The following is a 19,114-nucleotide window of genomic DNA, read 5'->3' as shown; positions in this document are numbered from 1 at the left end:
TATTTTTTGAAAAATGTCACTTATTTTTTCTCTTATTTTCTGGAAAAATTATTTTACAAAATGGGAAATTTTTCATTTAGTGGACTTTTTGAATCTTCATTGCAACCACATAATTTCTCCATTGTGGGATGAATAAAAGTCCATCCTATCCTAATTATTGATTTCATTGTTCATTATTTTTTTGTAATTTAATTATTATACTTTTTAATACTTTTTTTTTAAATTAATGGTTTAATTAATAATGGCACTTATTGGTAATTGTTTTAAAATGTTAGGCAAAAAATGTATTTTATTTTCTGGAAAACGTCTCTTTTTTCTGGAAATTGTTCCTTATCTTCCGGAAAATTTATTTTAATCATCTGAGAATGTTATTTTATTTTCTGAAAAATGTCCCTTATTTTTTCTCTTATTTTCTGGAAAAATTATTTTACAAAATGGGAAATGTTTCATTTAGTGAACTTTTTGAATCTTTATTGCAACCACATAATTTCTCCATTGTGGGATGAATAAAATTCCATCCTATCCTAATTATTGATTTCATTGTTCATTATTTTTTGTGAGATAATTATTATACTTTTTAATATTTTGTATTTATTTAATGGTTTAAATAATAATGGCACATTTAAAATGTATTTAATGTTGTCCCATTTGGCCCTCCATAAAGCTGGCGGAGTGAGAGGGTACATTTTATGTATTTATTCAACTTTTTATTAAACAATATTAAAGAGCTAGACATGGCAGCCCCTCCATCCCCCACTACACTCACGTCCCCCCCTTTTCTCCCTTTTAACTGTTAATTGCAACCACACCAGTTAGTCCCTCCCCTTCCACTAGGACTCACCACACACTCACTGCTTGTTGATCTTGCAGTGTAAACACACTCAAAATGTGAAAGAGTACGAAATAAATGTGTGTACTTACTTGTTTTTGCTTTCTTCTTGGTTCGTTCTGTGTTGACGCCCGCAGTGCTCTTGTTGTTCAAATACATGACGACGCTCACAAATATGCTAAAAAAAAAATAGAGTAAGTTAGGGGAAAAAACAAGAGAAAAGTGGTATGCAGAAAGTTGTGAGGCCCACAAGCAGGAGGTGATGATCCCTACCGCAGCCTGCTTGTAAGGTCCAGGCTGGCTCCTCCCCTGCAGACACGCAGCAGACAGGCTTTGCACAAGCTTCCACAAAGACGTGAAGGTGCTGCTGGAAGCCTGGAAGAGACACTGCATATGCATGCTGGGATTATCTTTTGGATGTCTTGCATCTCATTGGAGGTCATCATAGAGCAGCTTTCACTGTTATCATAGTGGCCATTACACTCTTTATTAGGTCCAGTGATTCATTGTAGCATTCAGTTGTAAAAATATATTGTATTTATATTGTTTTTTTCCCAAATTAATATTAAAAAAAATACAGAATTTCCACAATTATTATTGTTATTTTCTGGAAAATTTCCTTTATTTTTGGGAAATTTCCATTACGTTCTATAAAATGTATTTTATTCCACCTCAGAAATGTTGTTTTTTTTTTAAATCTGGAATATCTCCCGTTTTTTCTGGAAGATGTATGTATTTATTTTTTAATTTTTCTGAACAATATTTTATTAATTTCAGGAAAATGTCCCTTATCTTGGGAAAATTAAAATGTATAATCTAAGAAGTTTTATTTTATTTTCTGTAAAATGTCACATGTTTTTTTGAAATGGTATGTTATTTTCTGTAAAATGTATTTAATTTCATAAAAGGTTCCCTCTTTACGGAGCCCCTAAAGGGACATGGGGGAATTATTTTTTTTTTATCATTTATTTTTTATTTTTGTATTTTTTTAGACATGTATCTTGTGCGCACGAAAAACTATCTCATGCGCACGAGAAACTTTTTATAAAGTTATATAAAAAAATTAAAAAAAATTATAATTGTTTTTTTTTTTAGACATTTATCTCGTGTGCATGAGAGACATGTCTAAAAAAAAAAAAAGACGTGCGCACGATAAACTTTTTATAAAGTTATTAAAAAAGTTAAACATTTAGAATTGTTTTTTTTTTTAGACATGTCTAAAAAAAAAAAAAAAAAAAAAAAAAATTGTAAAAAATGTTTTTTACCCCATGTTCCTTAAGGGGCTCCGTACCCTTATTATCTGTAAATGTTATTTTATTTTCTGGAAAACTTCTAATTTTTTCTGGAAAATGTCCCATGTTTTCTGAAAAATGTATTTTTATTATCTGAGAAATTGTATTTTATTCTTTGGAAAATGTCCCAAGATTTCTCTTGTTTCCCCCCCAAAAAACTATTTTATTACTATTTTATATCCTGCAAGAAATTGCCCCTTATTTTTGGAAAATGCATTTTATTTTCCAAAATGTTGTCCTTTATTTTTTGGTAAATTCCTCCTTTTTTCGGAAAAATTAATTTCCATATTTGAGAAAATGTATTTTATTTTATGGAAAACTTCTCTTTTTTCTGGAAAATGTCCCTTATCTTCAGAAAATGTAAATGTATAATCTAAGAAGTTGTATTTTATTTTCTGTAAAATGTCACTTTTTTTTTTTAAATGGTATGTTATATTCTGTAAAATGTATTTAATTTCATAAAAGGGTCCCCCTTATCTGTAAATGTTATTTTATTTTCTGGAAAACTTCTAATTTTTTCTGGAAAATGTCCCATATTTTCTGAAAAATGTATTTTATTATCTGAGAAATGTTCTTTTATTTTTTGGAAAATGTCCCAAAATTTCCATTATTTCTCAGAAAAAAAAATTATCTGGGAAATTGCTCCTTATTTTTGGAAAATGCATTTTATTTTCCAAAATGTTTTCCTTTATTTTTTGGTAAATTCCTCCTTTTTTCCGAAAAAATGTATTTCTATATTTGAAAAAAAAAAAAGTCATGTAAACAAAAAGTGTAGTACTAGTCTGCACAATCTGGTAATTGTATTTCTTTTTTTTGTAGGAAATGTTAAATATCAGTATTTTCCATTTACTTAATATCAGCTTTATTCACCCTCTACTCAATTGTGGTAACACAACAATTACCTGCGACAAAGCAACAACCCCACTGACCCGGACACCCGTCACCATGATACCAGACAGGCTGCTATGTGTCAGCTCACAGTCTGAACACCAAGGATCTTAATAAGCCGCATTTTCATGTTGTACAAGTATAATCCAATCATGTCCTGCCTGACTCACACATCGGCACGTGCTGCGTGTGTATCAGCAGGTGTGTATCACGTGCTTAGTCACTATGACATGTTTTACATGGGGATTTTTTGAATGTTTCAAGTAGACTATTTAAAAAAAAATGTTTTCTAATTTTCCACAATTTTTAATGCATTTAAATACAAAAACGTACAACTGAATAAACACATTAACAATGATGCAACACACTGTAGAGTAGTTTATAAATGGCCGTGGCTAGGTCACCCTACACTGCAAAAAGTCAGTGTTCAAAAACAAGAAAAAACAATACAAAAATTAGGGGCATTTTACTTGAAATAAGCAAAATTATCTGCCAATAGAACAATAAAATGTGGCCTGTCAAGACTTTCCAAAACAAGTAAAATTAGCTAACCTCAATGAACCCAAAAATACCTTAAAATAAGTATATTCTCACTAATAACAAGCGCAATTGACCTTTTTGCTCATTATGTTGAAAAATATTCTTAAATGAAGTAAATGCTAGTGCCATTATCTTGACATAATGATATGCGCTCGGCATTACATTTCTTGAAACCAGCAAACTTATACTAAAAACTAATTTATTGTTCTTAATGGAAAGGCAACAAGGCAAGCGCTTGTTACTCTCGGGGTCTCCTAGCCGCTCAGGCAAATCATATGGTCTAAAAATGCATTTTTCCATGGATAACATGACATCATCGTAATATGTTAAAGAGGTTCATTTAGCCTACTAATGTGTATTTATAAATAGTTGATTTATATAGGCTAGTAAGGTAAAGTTTTGTACCTGACAAGTTTCGGCTATCTTGCTTCTGCAGCCTTCCTCAGAGTTTGTCAGGTACAAAACTTTACCTTACTAGCCTATATAAATCAACTATTTATAAAATGACATCATCGTGCCAAGTGCGTGCTCTTTCAGTCAACATATATACAAGCGGTAGAAAATGGATGGATGGACGGATATACATATATATATATATATATATATATATATATATATATATATATATATATATATATATATATATATATATATATATATATATATATATATATATATATATATATATATATATATATATATATATATATATATATATATATATATATATATATATATTTACAGTCCGGCCCCCAACCACTTTTTTTTTTATTGTAATTTTGAAGAGTTTATCTGAATGTGCATGAACTATTTCTGTTCAAAATTGTTTGAAATGTCACATGTTAAATGTTTAAATATGTGTTTTCTATTGTTTAATTGAAAATAAAACAGCAAAGACAATTTGGCTGTCATCTGTTTTAATTATGAGACACAATTGTGTCAGAGTCATGATTTTTTTATTTCGTGCTTAAAATAAGAAATTCTTACTTTGAAAAAAGTAGTTTTAGTCAAACATTTTAACACGTTCCCACTTCAACTGACAGGGTCGAGGCAAAAAATGCATTCATCAATATTTTTTAACTACTCTGCAAAAAGTGAAATCTAAGTAAGATGAAATATCTCAAATAAGGGTGATATTTGCTTATTTTCTGTCTGATAAGATAATTCTTCTCACTAAGCAGATTTTATGTTAGAGTGTTTTACTTGTTTTAAGGGCTATATATAGATATTACAGCTTGTTGCTGAGATTTGATGACCTATATTGAGTAAAACATGCTTGAAACTAGAATATCAACTGTTGCAAAGCTGTGTCATCAACACTCACAAGTAGAAAACTACTTTTCTAAAGTAATCATTTCTTACTTCAAGCATGAAAAAAAAAAATCTTGGTGCCGAGCGCATATCATTATGTCAAGATAATGGCACTAGCATTTACTTCATTTAAGAATATTTTTCAACATATTGAGCAAAAAGGTCTCATATTTGTTTTTTCTACCAAGAAAAGTGCACTTGTTATTAGTGAGAATATACTTATTTTAAGGTATTTTTGGGTTCATTGAGGTTAGCTAATTTTACTTGTTTTGGAAATTCTTGACAAGCCGAATTTTCTTGTTCTATTGGCAGATCATTTTGCTTAGTTCAAACGAAATAGCCCTCATTTTTGTATTTTTTGTCTTGTTTTTGAACACTGACTTTTTGCAGTGCAGTCAGCATCTCTGCTTCAGTAAACAATGACGGTGATGACGTCGCAGTCAGCGATGCGAGCGACACTTGCTAACTTGTCAGCCACTTCTCCAAGTAACTCCTTTTGAACAGTCCTCGCACATTAACACTTCAAAAAGCACTAATTTGCCCAGTTTGTTGACCCGCAAAGTATGTTTTTGGGGTGGAGGAGTCTGATCGGGCTAACAGCTAGCCTGTCTCCATCCTCAAACGATGTCGATCCAGCGGGAGATAAAAGTGAAGTTTCCATGGACTCACAAAGACTAAGACAAGTCATTTACTGGAGACATGGCACAAGATGAAGTTAAAAACGTTGACTTTTCACTCACCTTAGTGTTTACCAAGAAGTCTTTCTGCTTAACTGAGGCAGTATTTGTCATTGATAAAACTTTCGGCGAATCAAAATGTAAGAAATTGTATCCGGAAAGTTCATTAGTTTGAAGAGGACCAATAAAAATGCAATAAATGGGGACAGAAATTTGACCAGGGAAATATAAACAAAACAAAACACCGGCGGAAAGTGATAATCGATCAAAAAAAAACATGCAAACCGGAGTTTTGACCCGGAGAAGGCAGGGTCGGTAAAAGTAAAATAAAAAAGACACAAAAAATGTGTTAACGCCAACAGTGATACTGTATTATTTAAATATTTGAAACAGCGGGAGGCAGGGTGCAGGTAAAAAAGGTGTCTAATGCTTAAACCAAAAATAAACAAAAGGTGAGTGCCCCTAAGAAAAGGCATTGAAGCTTAGGGAAGGCTATGCAGAACGAAACTAAAACTGAACTGGCTACAGAGTCAACAAAAACAGAATGCTGGACGACAGCAAAGACTTACTGTGGAGCAAAGACAATGTACAGCCGAACATGACATGACAATCAACAATGTCCCCACAAAGGAGGATAAAAACAACTGAAATATTCTTGATCGCTAAAACAAAGTATATGCGGGAAATATCGCTCAAAGGGAGACATAAAAATGCTACAGGAAAATACCAAAAAAAAAAGAGAAAAAGCCACCAAAATAGGAGCGCAAGACAAGAAGTAAAACACTACACACAGGAAAACAGCAAAAAAGTCCAAATAAGTCAGGGTGTGATGTGACAGGTGGTGACAGTACACCTACTTTGAGACAAGAGCTATAGTGATGCATGCTTGGTTATGCTTTAAAGTCATATCCAACAATTGCGACGACGACTTTTTACTGTCAACTGAGTTTCGTTTTTTAATGATTTCTGATGGTGGTGTGCCTTGGCTCAAAAAAGGTTGAAAAACACCCTTCTGGGGTGTCACAATCCGATATTTATATCAGAAATCGGTCTGTTATCAGCAAAAAAATCAAATAAATATCAACTTGCAAGTATAAAGTCCGATACAAGCAATCCTGCAGCGTGTTTACTTGTGCAAAGCTGGGCAATGTCCTTCAATTAGCACACAAGAGGCCCCTTTCCAACAACATTCAGCAGCTCTAGGATCCTGGATAAGTCGGTTCCTGTAGAAGTTTGTGTTTCCACCGCATTTCACAGTTCAGGGTAGTTTACACAAATCAGGCTGATGACGTATGGAGGAGTGGATTACTATATTTCTATACTGATACCATGTAAATAAACAGACAGTATTAGGTCACAGTTCTTTTACTAAAGAGTCATACCAAAGACTATAAAAATGGGAGCCCTTGCCTCCCTGCTTGGCACTCAGCATCAAGGGTTGGAATTGGCAGTTAAATCACCAAAAATTAATCCCTGAGCGTGGCCACTGCTGCTGCTCACTGCTCAACTCACCTCCCAGGGGGTGGAACAAGGGAATGGGTCAAATGCAGAGAGTAATTTGTGGTGACTATCAGTGGTACTTTAAGTATCAAATAATTATAGTTGCATATTAATTACACATACAACGTCCCCCAGGCAGTAGTGTATTAGAAAGTATCCAGTAACAAACGTGTCTGCATCATTCAATTTACTGCGTCATGAACTTGTTTCCCAAAATAATTACCATAACACTTCAACTTAAAGACAGCATAAGTCCATTCCAGACAGTAGTAAACTTTGATTGATTGAATATAAACAAGTATCAAATAATCATAGTTGCATATTAATTACACATACAACGTCTCCTAGGCAGTGGTGTATTAGAAAGTATCCAGTAACAAACGTGTCTGCATCATTCAACTTACTGCGTCATGAACTTGATTCCCAAAATAATTACCATAACACTTCAACTTAAAGACAGCATACATCCATTCCAGACAGTAGTAAACCTTGATTGATTGATTGAATATAAACAAGTATCAAATAATCATAGTTGCATATTAATTACACATACGTCTCCTAGGCAGTGGTGTAGTAGAAAGTATCCAGTAACAAACGTGTCTGCATCATTCAACTTACTGCGTCATGAACTTGTTTCCCAAAATAATTACCATAACACTTCAACTTAAAGACAGCATAATTCCATTCCAGACAGTAGTAAACTTTAAATGATTGATTGAATATAAACAAGTATCAAATAATCATAGTTGCATATTAATTACACATACAACGTTCCCTAGGCAGTGGTGTATTAGAAAGTATCCAGTAACAAACGTGTTTGCATCATTCAACTTACTGCGTCATGAACTTGTTTCCCAAAATAATTACCATAACACTTCAACTTAAAGACAGCATAAGTCCATTCCAGACAGTAGTAAACTTTGATTTATTGATTGAATATAAACAAGTATCAAATAATCATAGTTGCATATTAATTACACATACATACGTCTCCTAGGCGGTAGTGTATTAGAAAGTATCCAGTAACAAACGTGTCTGCATCATTCAATTTACTGTGGCATGAACTTGATAAATTATTCCCCAAAAAATTACCATAACACTTCAACTTAAAGACAGCATAAGTCCATTCCAGACAGTAGTAAACTTTGATTGATTGATTGAATATAAACAAGTATCAAATAATCATAGTTGCATATTAATTACACATACAACATAACTGTATTAGAAAGTATCCTGTAACAAACGTGTCTGCATCATTCAACTTACTGTGGCATGAACTTGATAAATTATTCCCAAAATAATTACCATAACACTTCAATTTAAAGACAGCATATATCCATTCCAGACAGTAGTAAACTTTGATTGATTGATTGAATGTAAACAAGTATCAAATAATCATAGTTGCATTTTAATTACACATACATACGTCTCCTAGGCAGTGGTGTATTAGAAAGTATCCAGTAACAAACGTGTCTGCATCATTCAACTTACTGTGGCATGAACTTGATAAATGATTCCCAAAATAATTACCATAACACTTCAACTTAAAGAGAGCATAAGTCCATTCCAGACAGTAGTAAACTTTGATTGAATGATTGATTGAATATAAACAAGTATCAAATAATCATAGTTGCATATTAATTACACATACAACGTCTCCTAGGCGGTGGTGTATTAGAAAGTATCCAGTAACAAACGTGTCTGCATCATTCAACTTACTGTGGCATGAACTTGATCAATTATTCCCAAAATAATTACCATAACACTTCAACTTAAAGACAGCATACATCCATTCCAGACAGTAGTAAACTTTGATTGATTGATTGAATATAAACAAGTATCAAATAATCATAGTTGCATATTAATTACACATACAACATAACTGTATTAGAAAGTATCCAGTAACAAACGTGTCTGCATCATTCAACTTACTGTGGCAGGAACTTGATAAATTATTCCCAAAATAATTACCATAACACTTCAACTTAAAGACAGCATACATCCATTCCAGACAGTAGTAAACTTTGATTGATTGATTGAATATAAACAAGTATCAAATAATCATAGTTGCATATTAATTACACATACATACGTCTCCTAGGCAGTGGTGTATTAGAAAGTATCCGGTAACAAACGTGTCTGCATCATTCAACTTACTGTGGCAGGAACTTGATAAATTATTCCCAAAATAATTACCATAACACTTCAACTTAAAGACAGCATACATCCATTCCAGACAGTAGTAAACTTTGATTGATTGATTGAATATAAACAAGTATCAAACAATCATAGTTGCATATTAATTACACATACAACGTCTCCTAGGCAGTGGTGTATTAGAAAGTATCCAGTAACAAACGTGTCTGCATCATTCAACTTACTGTGGCATGAACTTGATAAATTATTCCCAAAATAATTACCATAACACTTCAACTTAAAGACAGCATACATCCATTCCAGACAGTAGTAAACTTTGATTGATTGATTGAATATAAACAAGTATCAAATAATCATAGTTGCATATTAATTACACATACAACGTCTCCTAGGCAGTGGTGTATTAGAAAGTATCCAGTAACAAACGTGTCTGCATCATTCAACTTACTGCGTCATGAACTTGTTTCCCAAAATAATTACCCTAACACTTCAACTTAAAGACTGCATAAGTCCATTCCAGACAGTAGTAAACTTTGATTGATTGATTGATTGAATATAAAAGAGTATCAAATAATCATAGTTGCATATTAATTACACATACATATGTCTCCTAGGCAGTGGTGTATTAGAAAGTATCCAGTAACAAACGTGTCTGCATCATTCAACTTACTGCGTCATGAACTTGTTTCCCAAAATAATTACCCTAACACTTCAACTTAAAGACAGCATAAGTCCATTGCAGACAGTTGATAATAAATAAGATATTGCTTTTATACCTACAAGTGTTCTCGGTTTGTCTATTTTCCAACATTCCACATGACAAAACAATAAAAGTACTTTGATTACTGCTGATATCGTATGGGATTGATATCGGTATCAGCCGACACCAAAGGCTCCTGTAAAAAGGTAAAAAGATAACTCCTCTTCTGACACCTATTAGTAAGGCAGCTATCATCACAGAACATGACAAGCTGCATAATTCAATCACGTCATTACCAGGACAGCCGTGTTCTTTCCCGTGGAGGAGAAGGGTGAGTGTGTGGTTGGGGGCGGGTTAGTGGGTGGATTTTGACACAATCTCCGCTGTGATTTGTGGGCTTTTCTGGCGCGCGCCCGGCGAAAAGAATCCACAAGTGGCCCTGATCAAGGTGTCTGACAAAAAGTTGCTGACGATGATCCATTGATCCCCCCCGGCCCGTTTCAAAATGAGGGGATCACATCAGCACATCAAACGAGGGACTAACACCTAAAGGGGAGGGCTGGGGGGGCTGTTAAAGATGTCATTTGTTAGAACCTAAGATAACAGAGGACTGGTTTCACTTTTAGCTCTGCCTTCAGTGCCATTCTTGGACATTTTATATTGAATACAGAGCAGCGATGCAATATATATAATACACAGTACAGGCCAAAAGTTTGGACACACCTCCTCATTCAATGAGTTTTCTTTATTTTCATGACTATTTACATTGCAGATTGTCACTGAAGGCATCACAACTATGAATGAACACATGTGGAGTTATGTACTCAACACAAAAAGGGGAAATAACTGAAAACATGTTTTATATTATAGTTTCTTCAAAATAGCCACCCCTTTGCTCCGATTACTTTTTTGCACGCTCTTGGCATTCTCTCGATAGCTTATAGATGGCCCAGGTGGGCCTTTTTTTATCTAATCACCTGTCGCCTTTATTAGCAGCAGCCTGGACGAGACACGGAGTGGGAGTTGGAGTTGAGAGCTGGAGAGAGAGCGAGAGAGGCACGCCTAAAACAGACTGCTGAAAAGCAATTCCAGACTGTTGTGTTTAAATAAACAAGACTGTATTCAAACGGTCTACCGGGCTCACGGAGGATCTTTCGGACTCAGGAGAACCCTCACGGCAAAGAGACATTTTACAGTAGTTATAGTGTATACATATTTATATGTGGTTATAGTGTATATATATTTATATGTCTTTTATACATATTTATATGTGGTTATAGTGTATAGATATTTATGTGTGGTTATAGTGTATATATATTTATATATGGTTATAGTGTATATATATTTATATGTGGTTATAGTGTATACATATTTATATGTGGTTATAGTGTATATATATTTATATGTGGTTATAGTGTATATATATTTATGTGTGGTTATAGTGTATATATATTTATATGTGGTTATAGTGTATATATATTTATATGTGGTTATAGTGTATACATATTTATATGTGGTTATAGTGTATATATATTTATATGTGGTTATAGTGTATATATATTTATGTGTGGTTATAGTGTATATATATTTATATGTGGTTATAGTGTATATATATTTATATGTGGTTATAGTGTATATATATTTATATGTGGTTATAGTGAATTAGTGAAGTGAATTACGTTTATATAGCGCTTTTTCTCAAGTGACTCAAAGCGCTTTACATAGTGAAACCCAATATCTAAGTTACATTCAAACCAGTGTGGGTGGCACTGGGAGCAGGTGGGTAAAGTGTCTTGCCCAAGGACACAACGGCAGTGACTAGGATGGCGGAAGCGGGGATCGAACCTGCAACCCTCAAGTTGCTGGCACGGCTGCTCTACCAACCGAGCTATACCGCCCCTTATAGTGTATATATATTTATATGTGGTTATAGTGTATATATATTTATATGTGGTTATAGTGTATATATATTTATATGTGGTTTATATATATTTATATGTGGTTATAGTGTATATATATTTATATGTGGTTTATATATATTTATATGTGGTTATAGTGTATATATATACATATATATATGTATATGTGGTTATAGTGTATACATATTTATATGTGGTTTATATATATTTATATGTGGTTATAGTGTATACATATTTATATGTGGTTTATATATATTTATATGTGGTTATAGTGTATATATATTTATATGTGGTTTATATATATTTATATGTGGTTATAGTGTATATATATTTATATGTGGTTTATATATATTTATATGTGGTTATAGTGTATATATATACATATATATATGTATATGTGGTTATAGTGCAGACCTGGGCATTGTGCGGCCCGCGGGCCGCATCCGGCCCTTTGTACGTCCCTGTCCGGCCCGCGTGAGGCCAATTATAAATTACAAAATAAATTTTAAAAAGCATCTATTTCGAGTGTGCAATACAACGGTGCTGCTTTTGTTTTGAAAAGCGTTATTTGTATTACTTCCGTGTGGACGTATGCTCGTGCGCGCAGCGGCAATCTCAAATTACAAAATAAATTTTAAAAAACATCTTTGTCGTGCGTGCAATACAACTGTGCTGCTTTTATTTTGAAAAGTGTTATTGTGCGTATGTCCTGTGAGGGAAGGCGCACAGCGACTAAAAAGAGAAAAGTTGATGACGAATGGCGTGTTTTCAACAAGACAAGTAAAGGTAAAGCTGTGTGCTTATTTGTGGTACACACGTTGCTGTGTTTAAAGAATATAGTGTAACGACCTGCTGAAGTAGATGTTGTCTTCTTGAGTTGCGTAAATGAGGAGTGAGGAGACGTGCGTGTGGAAGGAACGAGATATGTTGAGCTGTGTTAGTATAGCTTGCTCAATAAAAGTTTAAAAAGAGCGTCAGACTTGATGTGCACTTCTTCTGGACGCTACAATTGGTGGCAGAAGTAAAACTTTGCGCATACTGCACTGTTTGTGTGCTACGTCATCGGGAGGTACGTGCCACGTGAGGAGCTCGCCGCAAAGAGAGAGAGAGAGAGAGAGAGCGAGCGTTTACAGGTGCAGCCACGCTGCTTGCCACGGGGGGAATTCCGCCCTCAATGAAGACTCCCAGGTTTGATGGCAAGGCGAACTGGGAGGCATTTCATCCCACTTCTGACATCAATTGTAGCGTCCAGAAGAAGTGCACACCAAGTCTGATGCGCTTTTTAAACTTTTATTGAGCATGCTATACTAACATGCTATACTAAGTCAACTTATCTCATTCTTTCCAAAAGGAAAACCAATCCTCACTCCTCATTTCCGCAACAGCAACGCTTCCTCCTTCTTCGCCAATCACCTGACAGGCGTGCTACGTTCACAATGTTTTCTTATCTGGTTAAATAAAGGTTTTACAACAAAGAGGATGCAGGATAAAGTGACAGAAATTGAAATTTTTGTATTGTAATATACATCAGGAAGTGTTGTGTAAAAAAGTGTTAAAAATAAAACCATCAAAAGCCATCTGCTTTTGTATAAAGATAAGTTAGGTTAAATGAAAATATTATTATTATTATTATCTATCTTACGGTATATCAAAAATAATTTGAGCAAAATTTAATTGAAATATTGTCAGTGTGGCCCCCCAGCAGTGCTCGGGTTGCTCATGCGGCCCCCGGTAAAAATTAATTGCCCACCCCTGTTATAGTGTATACATATTTATATGTGGTTTATATATATTTATATGTGGTTATAGTGTATATATATTTATATGTGGTTTATATATATTTATATGTGGTTATAGTATATATATATATATATATATATATATATATATATATATATATATATATATATATATATATATATATATATGTATGTATATGTGGTTATAGTGTATACATATTTATATGTGGTTTATATAAATTTATATGTGGTTATAGTGTATATATATTTATATGTGGTTTATATATGGTTATAGTGTATATATATATATGTATATGTGGTTATAGTGTATACATATTTATATGTGGTTTATATATATTTATATGTGGTTATAGTGTATATATATATATATATATATATATATATATATATATATATATATATATATATATATATATATATATATATATATATGCGGTTATAGTGTATATATATTTATATGTGGTTATAGTGTATATATATTTATATGTGGTTATAGTGTATATATATATTTATATGTTGTTATAGTGTATATATATTTATATGTGGTTATAGTGTATATATATTTATATGTGGTTATAGTGTATATATATATTTATATATATTTATATGTGGTTATAGTGTATATATATATATGTATATGTGGTTATAGTATATATATATATATATATATATATATATATATATATATATATATATATATATATATATATATATATATATATATATGTGGTTATAGTGTATATATATTTATATGTGGTTATAGTGTATATATATTTATATGTGGTTATAGTGTATATATATATTTATATGTGGTTATAGTGTATATATATATATATATATATATATATATATATATATATATATATATATATATATATATATATATATATATATATATATATATGTGGTTATAGTGTATATATATTTATATGTGGTTATAGTGTATATATATATTTATATATATTTATATGTGGTTATAGTGTATATATATTTATATGTGGTTATAGTGTATATATATTTATATGTGGTTATAGTGTATAATATATTTATATGTGGTTATAATGTATATATATTTATATGTGGTTATAGTGTATATATATTTATATGTGGTTATAGTGTATATATATTTATATGTGGTTATAGTGTATAATATATTTATATGTGGTTATAATGTATATATATTTATATGTGGTTATAGTGTATATATATTTATATGTGGTTATAGTGTATATATATTTATATGTGGTTATAATGTATATATATTTTCTCATTCTGTTTTGCACACTCTTGGAGTCAACATGTACATAGTGTATATACCCGTCCACCATTTTTTGTATATATTGTTTTTCAAATCACCTGACATGAATACTGTGTATATGTATATAATTTATCCATTTTTTCCCGTAATTTTGTATATACATGTTACAGGTTATATATTTTTTATTATTGAATGTATCAAATGTGATGAATATTTAATGGACCACAATGGAAACAAGCCTTTTGGCTTTTTGTGCCACACTGCAAAAAGTGAAATCTAAGTAAGATGAAATATCTCAAATAAGGGTGATATTTGCTTATTTTCTGTCTGATAAGATAATTCTTCTCACTAAGCAGATTTTATGTTAGAGTGTTTTACTTGTTTTAAGTGTTTTGGTCCTAAATGATCTCAGTAAGATATTACAGCTTGTTGCTGAGATTTGATGACCTATATTGAGTAAAACTGTCATGATCTGTGGTCTGGATCATGTTTTTGTTATTTTCTGTTAGTTTTAAGACTCCACGAGTTCCTGTTTTTGTGCACCCTTGTTTGTTTTAGTTTCTATGGCGACTTATGATTTTCACCTGCCTCTTGCGTTCGGGACACACCTGTTTCTAATCAGGAGACCATTATTTAAGCCTGTCTTTGCCAGTTAGTCGTTCTGGCATCATTGCTTGTTTTCATGCGTTACCAAAGTACATGCTGCTCGTTTCTTACCACAGTAAGTTTTGTTCTTGCTATGCCATAGTTTATGCTAAGTGTTAACGTCTATATTTTCTGCATTAAGTTTTTTGTTCTTTAGCCTCTCGTGCGTACGGCACACTTTCCTTTTGTGATGTGTAGGATTTTGAATAATTAAATATGTTCTTACCTTCACGCCTTGTCCGAAATAGTCCGATTGCATCCCGGGAGAACAATCCTCGCAGTAAGCTGCGAAAAAAAAAACGGTTATGACAAAAACATGCTTGAAACTAGAATATCAACTGATGCAAAGCTGTGTCATCAACACTCACAAGTATAAAACTACTTTTTTTCAAAGTAATCATATCTTACTTCAAGCATGAAAATAAAAATCATGATGCTGAGCAGATATCATTATGTCAAGATAATGGCACTAGCATTTACTTCATTTAAGAATATTTTTCAACTTATTGAGCAAAAAGGGCTCTTTTTTTTTCTACCAAGAAAAGTGCACTTGTTATTAGTGAGAATATACTTATTTTAAGGTATTTTTTGGGTCCATTGAGGTTAGCTAATTTTACTTGTTTTGGAAAGTCTTGACAAGCCGAATTTTCTTGTTCTATTGGCAGATAATTTTGCTTAGTTCAAATAAAATACCCCTCATTTTTGTTTTTTATTTTTTATTGTTTTTGAACACTGACTTTTTGCAGTGCATCCATTTGCCTTTTTAAAGCATTACCGTATTTTCCGCACTATAAGGCGCACTTAAAAACCTCCAATTTTCTCAAAAGCTGACAGTGCTCCTTATAATCCGGTGCGCCTTATATATGGAGCAATATTGAGCCACAACGGGTCTCGCAACTACGGGATGCACAACGTAAGCCCAGCCTCTACTGTAGCGTCTATTCTATGCGCCTTATAATGCGGTGCGCCTTATATATGAACAACGTTTCAAAATAGGCCAATTATTGGAGGTGCGCCTTATAATCCGGTGCGGCTTATAGTGCGGAAAATACGGTATATTGTTTTTCAAATCACCTGACATGTATAGTGTGTATATGTACATCATTTATCCATTTTTTTAACGTCATTTTTTTATATACATGTTACTGGTTATATATATTTTTATTATTGAATGTATCAAATGTGATGAACATTTAATGGACAACAATGGAAACAAGCCTTTTGGCTTTTAGTGCCACACTGCAAAAAGTGAAATCTAAGTAAGATGAAATATCTCAAATAAGGGTGATATTTGCTTATTTTATGTCTGATAAGATAATTCTTCTCACTAAGCAGATTTTATGTTAGAGTGTTTTACTTGTTTTAAGTGTTTTGGTCCTAAATTATCTCACAGATAGTATAACTAAAAGTACAACTTCAGCATAATTGATAATAACTATAGCAACGGCCCTTAAGCATAAGAGTTGTGTGATAATATATACATAATTATTCTAACAGTAAGATATTACAGCTTGTTGCTGAGATGTTATGACTAGGGATGTCCGATAATGGCTTTTTGCCGATATCCGATATTGTCCAACTCTTTAATTACCGATACCGATATCAACCGATACCGATATCAACCGATATATGCAGTCGTGGAATTAACACATTATTATGCCTAATTTGGACAACCATGTATGGTGAAGATAAGGTACTTTTTAAAAAAAATAATAAAATAAGATAACTAAATTAAAAACATTTTCTTGAATAAAAAAGAAAGTAAAACAATATAAAAACAGTTACATAGAAACTAGTAATTAATGAAAATGAGTCAAATTAACTGTTAAGGGTTAGTACTATTAGTGGACCAGCAGCACGCACAATCATGTGTGCTTACGGACTGTATCCCTTGCAGACTGTATTGATATATATTGATATATAATGTAGGAACCAGAATATTGATAACAGAAAGAAATGGGGGGAAGGAGGTTTTTTGGGTTGGTGCACTAATTGTAAGTGTATCTTGTGTTTTTTATGTTGATTTAATAAAAAAAAACCAAAACAAAACAAAAACGATACAGATAATAAAAAAACGATACCGATAATTTCCGATATTACATTTTAACGCATTTATCGGCCGATAATATCGGCAGGCCGATATTATCGGACATCCCTAGTTATGACCTGTATTGAGTAAAGCATGCTTGAAACTAGAATATCAACTGTTGCAAAGCTGTGTCATCAACACTCACAAGTATAAAACTACTTTTTTAAAGTCATCATTTCTTACTTCAAGCATGAAAAAAAAAATCATGATGCCGAGCGCATATCATTATGTCAAGATAATGGCACTAGCATTTACTTCATTTAAGAATATTTTTCAACATATTGAGCAAAAAGGTCTCTTAATTTTTTTCTACCAAGAAAAGTGCACTTATTAGTGAGAATATACTTATTTTAAGGTATTTTTGGGTTAATTGAAGTTAGCTAATTTTACTTGTTTTGGAAAGTCTTGACAAACCAAATTTTCTTGTTCTATTGGCAGATAATTTTGCTTAGTTCAAATAAAATACCCCTCATTTTTGTATTTTTTTTTCTTGTTTTTGAACACTGACTTTTTGCAGTGCATCCATTTGCCTTTTTAAAGCATTACATGGATTCAATTCTTTTAAGATGTCAATAAACTTCTCAATCAATCAATACCGCGGGCCGGATAAAACCTGTTTCCGGGCCTGATCCGGCCCGCGGGCCGTATGTTTGACACCCCTGGCGTAGACACATGATTTTTTTGCAATAATTTTTTTGTGATCAATCGTATGAGTTGAGTGGTTACTTTTCATCCAACATTAGGAAATACGGAAAGCAATTAAATACGGCGCATTTTCAAGTGTGCTGCTCTTTCGAGAAGGCTGTAAAAAATCAAAGGGGGTTCGGGGGGGGGGGCAGCTGGGGCCATTTGGCGCCGTGCTGAATAAACACAAAAGGTGCTGGAGGTCCGGGAAGGTGAGGCCCCCACGCTGATCCTGTTTATGTGCCCGGCCTCTGGTTTTGTTTTAAGTCGGAGGTGCTAAATACCTTCCCCGTGAGATAAAAGATGATTAATGCCTTTGAATGAGCGTGGCCTTTTAATGGCGGCGGGGCTATTTAAGACACTTCATTAGAGCGTGGCCCTGCTGGACACGCTCACTCCTCCAGCCTGCTGCTGATGCTGCAACCTGCACGCCGCTTTGAAGTGTCTGCAGAGGAGGACAAAAGCCGACAAAAGCATGGAAATTTGATTAGCACGCTCGCTCTGCTTGCCAAGTCTGAAGAGCTGCTTTTTCTGGGGTTGACGTATAAATATCAAGAGGGCGAGGAGGAGCGGCTCGGGATTTGAAGCCATGGATGCACCGGGACAGTGCCTGGTGCTGCTGTGTGCGCTCCACCTGACATGTGAGTACTGTTTGCTTCTTCCTCGTTAGCGGCTTTCACCCCATGCATCGTGTTTGACGGGTAAACAAACATTTTAACACGTTCCCACTTCAACTGACAGGGTCGAGGCAAAAAATGCATTCATGAATATTTTGTAACTACACTGCAAAAAGTGAAATCTAAGTAAGATGAAATATCTCAAATAAGGGTGATATTTGCTTATTTTCCTGTCTGATAAGATAATT

At 33.1% G+C, this 19,114-nt stretch overlaps 1 protein-coding gene across 2 annotated transcripts in view; it reads right to left on the bottom strand.

Moving 5' to 3' along the window:
• LOC133631254 (serine/threonine-protein kinase NIM1-like) overlaps positions 1-19,114 on the bottom strand; it is an 85,321-nt gene that overhangs the window by 14,482 nt on the left and 51,725 nt on the right. For both annotated transcript variants that reach the window (XM_062023423.1, XM_062023422.1), the window contains 2 exons: positions 1,103-1,216; positions 922-1,007 (listed from right to left, as the gene is read on the bottom strand). In XM_062023423.1, the coding sequence (XP_061879407.1) occupies positions 922-988 (67 nt within the window). In that variant the 5' untranslated portion in view covers positions 989-1,007; positions 1,103-1,216. The remainder of the gene's footprint in view (positions 1-921; positions 1,008-1,102; positions 1,217-19,114) is intronic.

This window comes from Entelurus aequoreus, linkage group LG16 (assembly GCF_033978785.1).
Source record: "Entelurus aequoreus isolate RoL-2023_Sb linkage group LG16, RoL_Eaeq_v1.1, whole genome shotgun sequence".
Classification (NCBI taxonomy): Eukaryota; Metazoa; Chordata; class Actinopteri; order Syngnathiformes; family Syngnathidae; genus Entelurus; species Entelurus aequoreus.
This window is presented reverse-complemented; position numbering and strand designations above follow the sequence as displayed.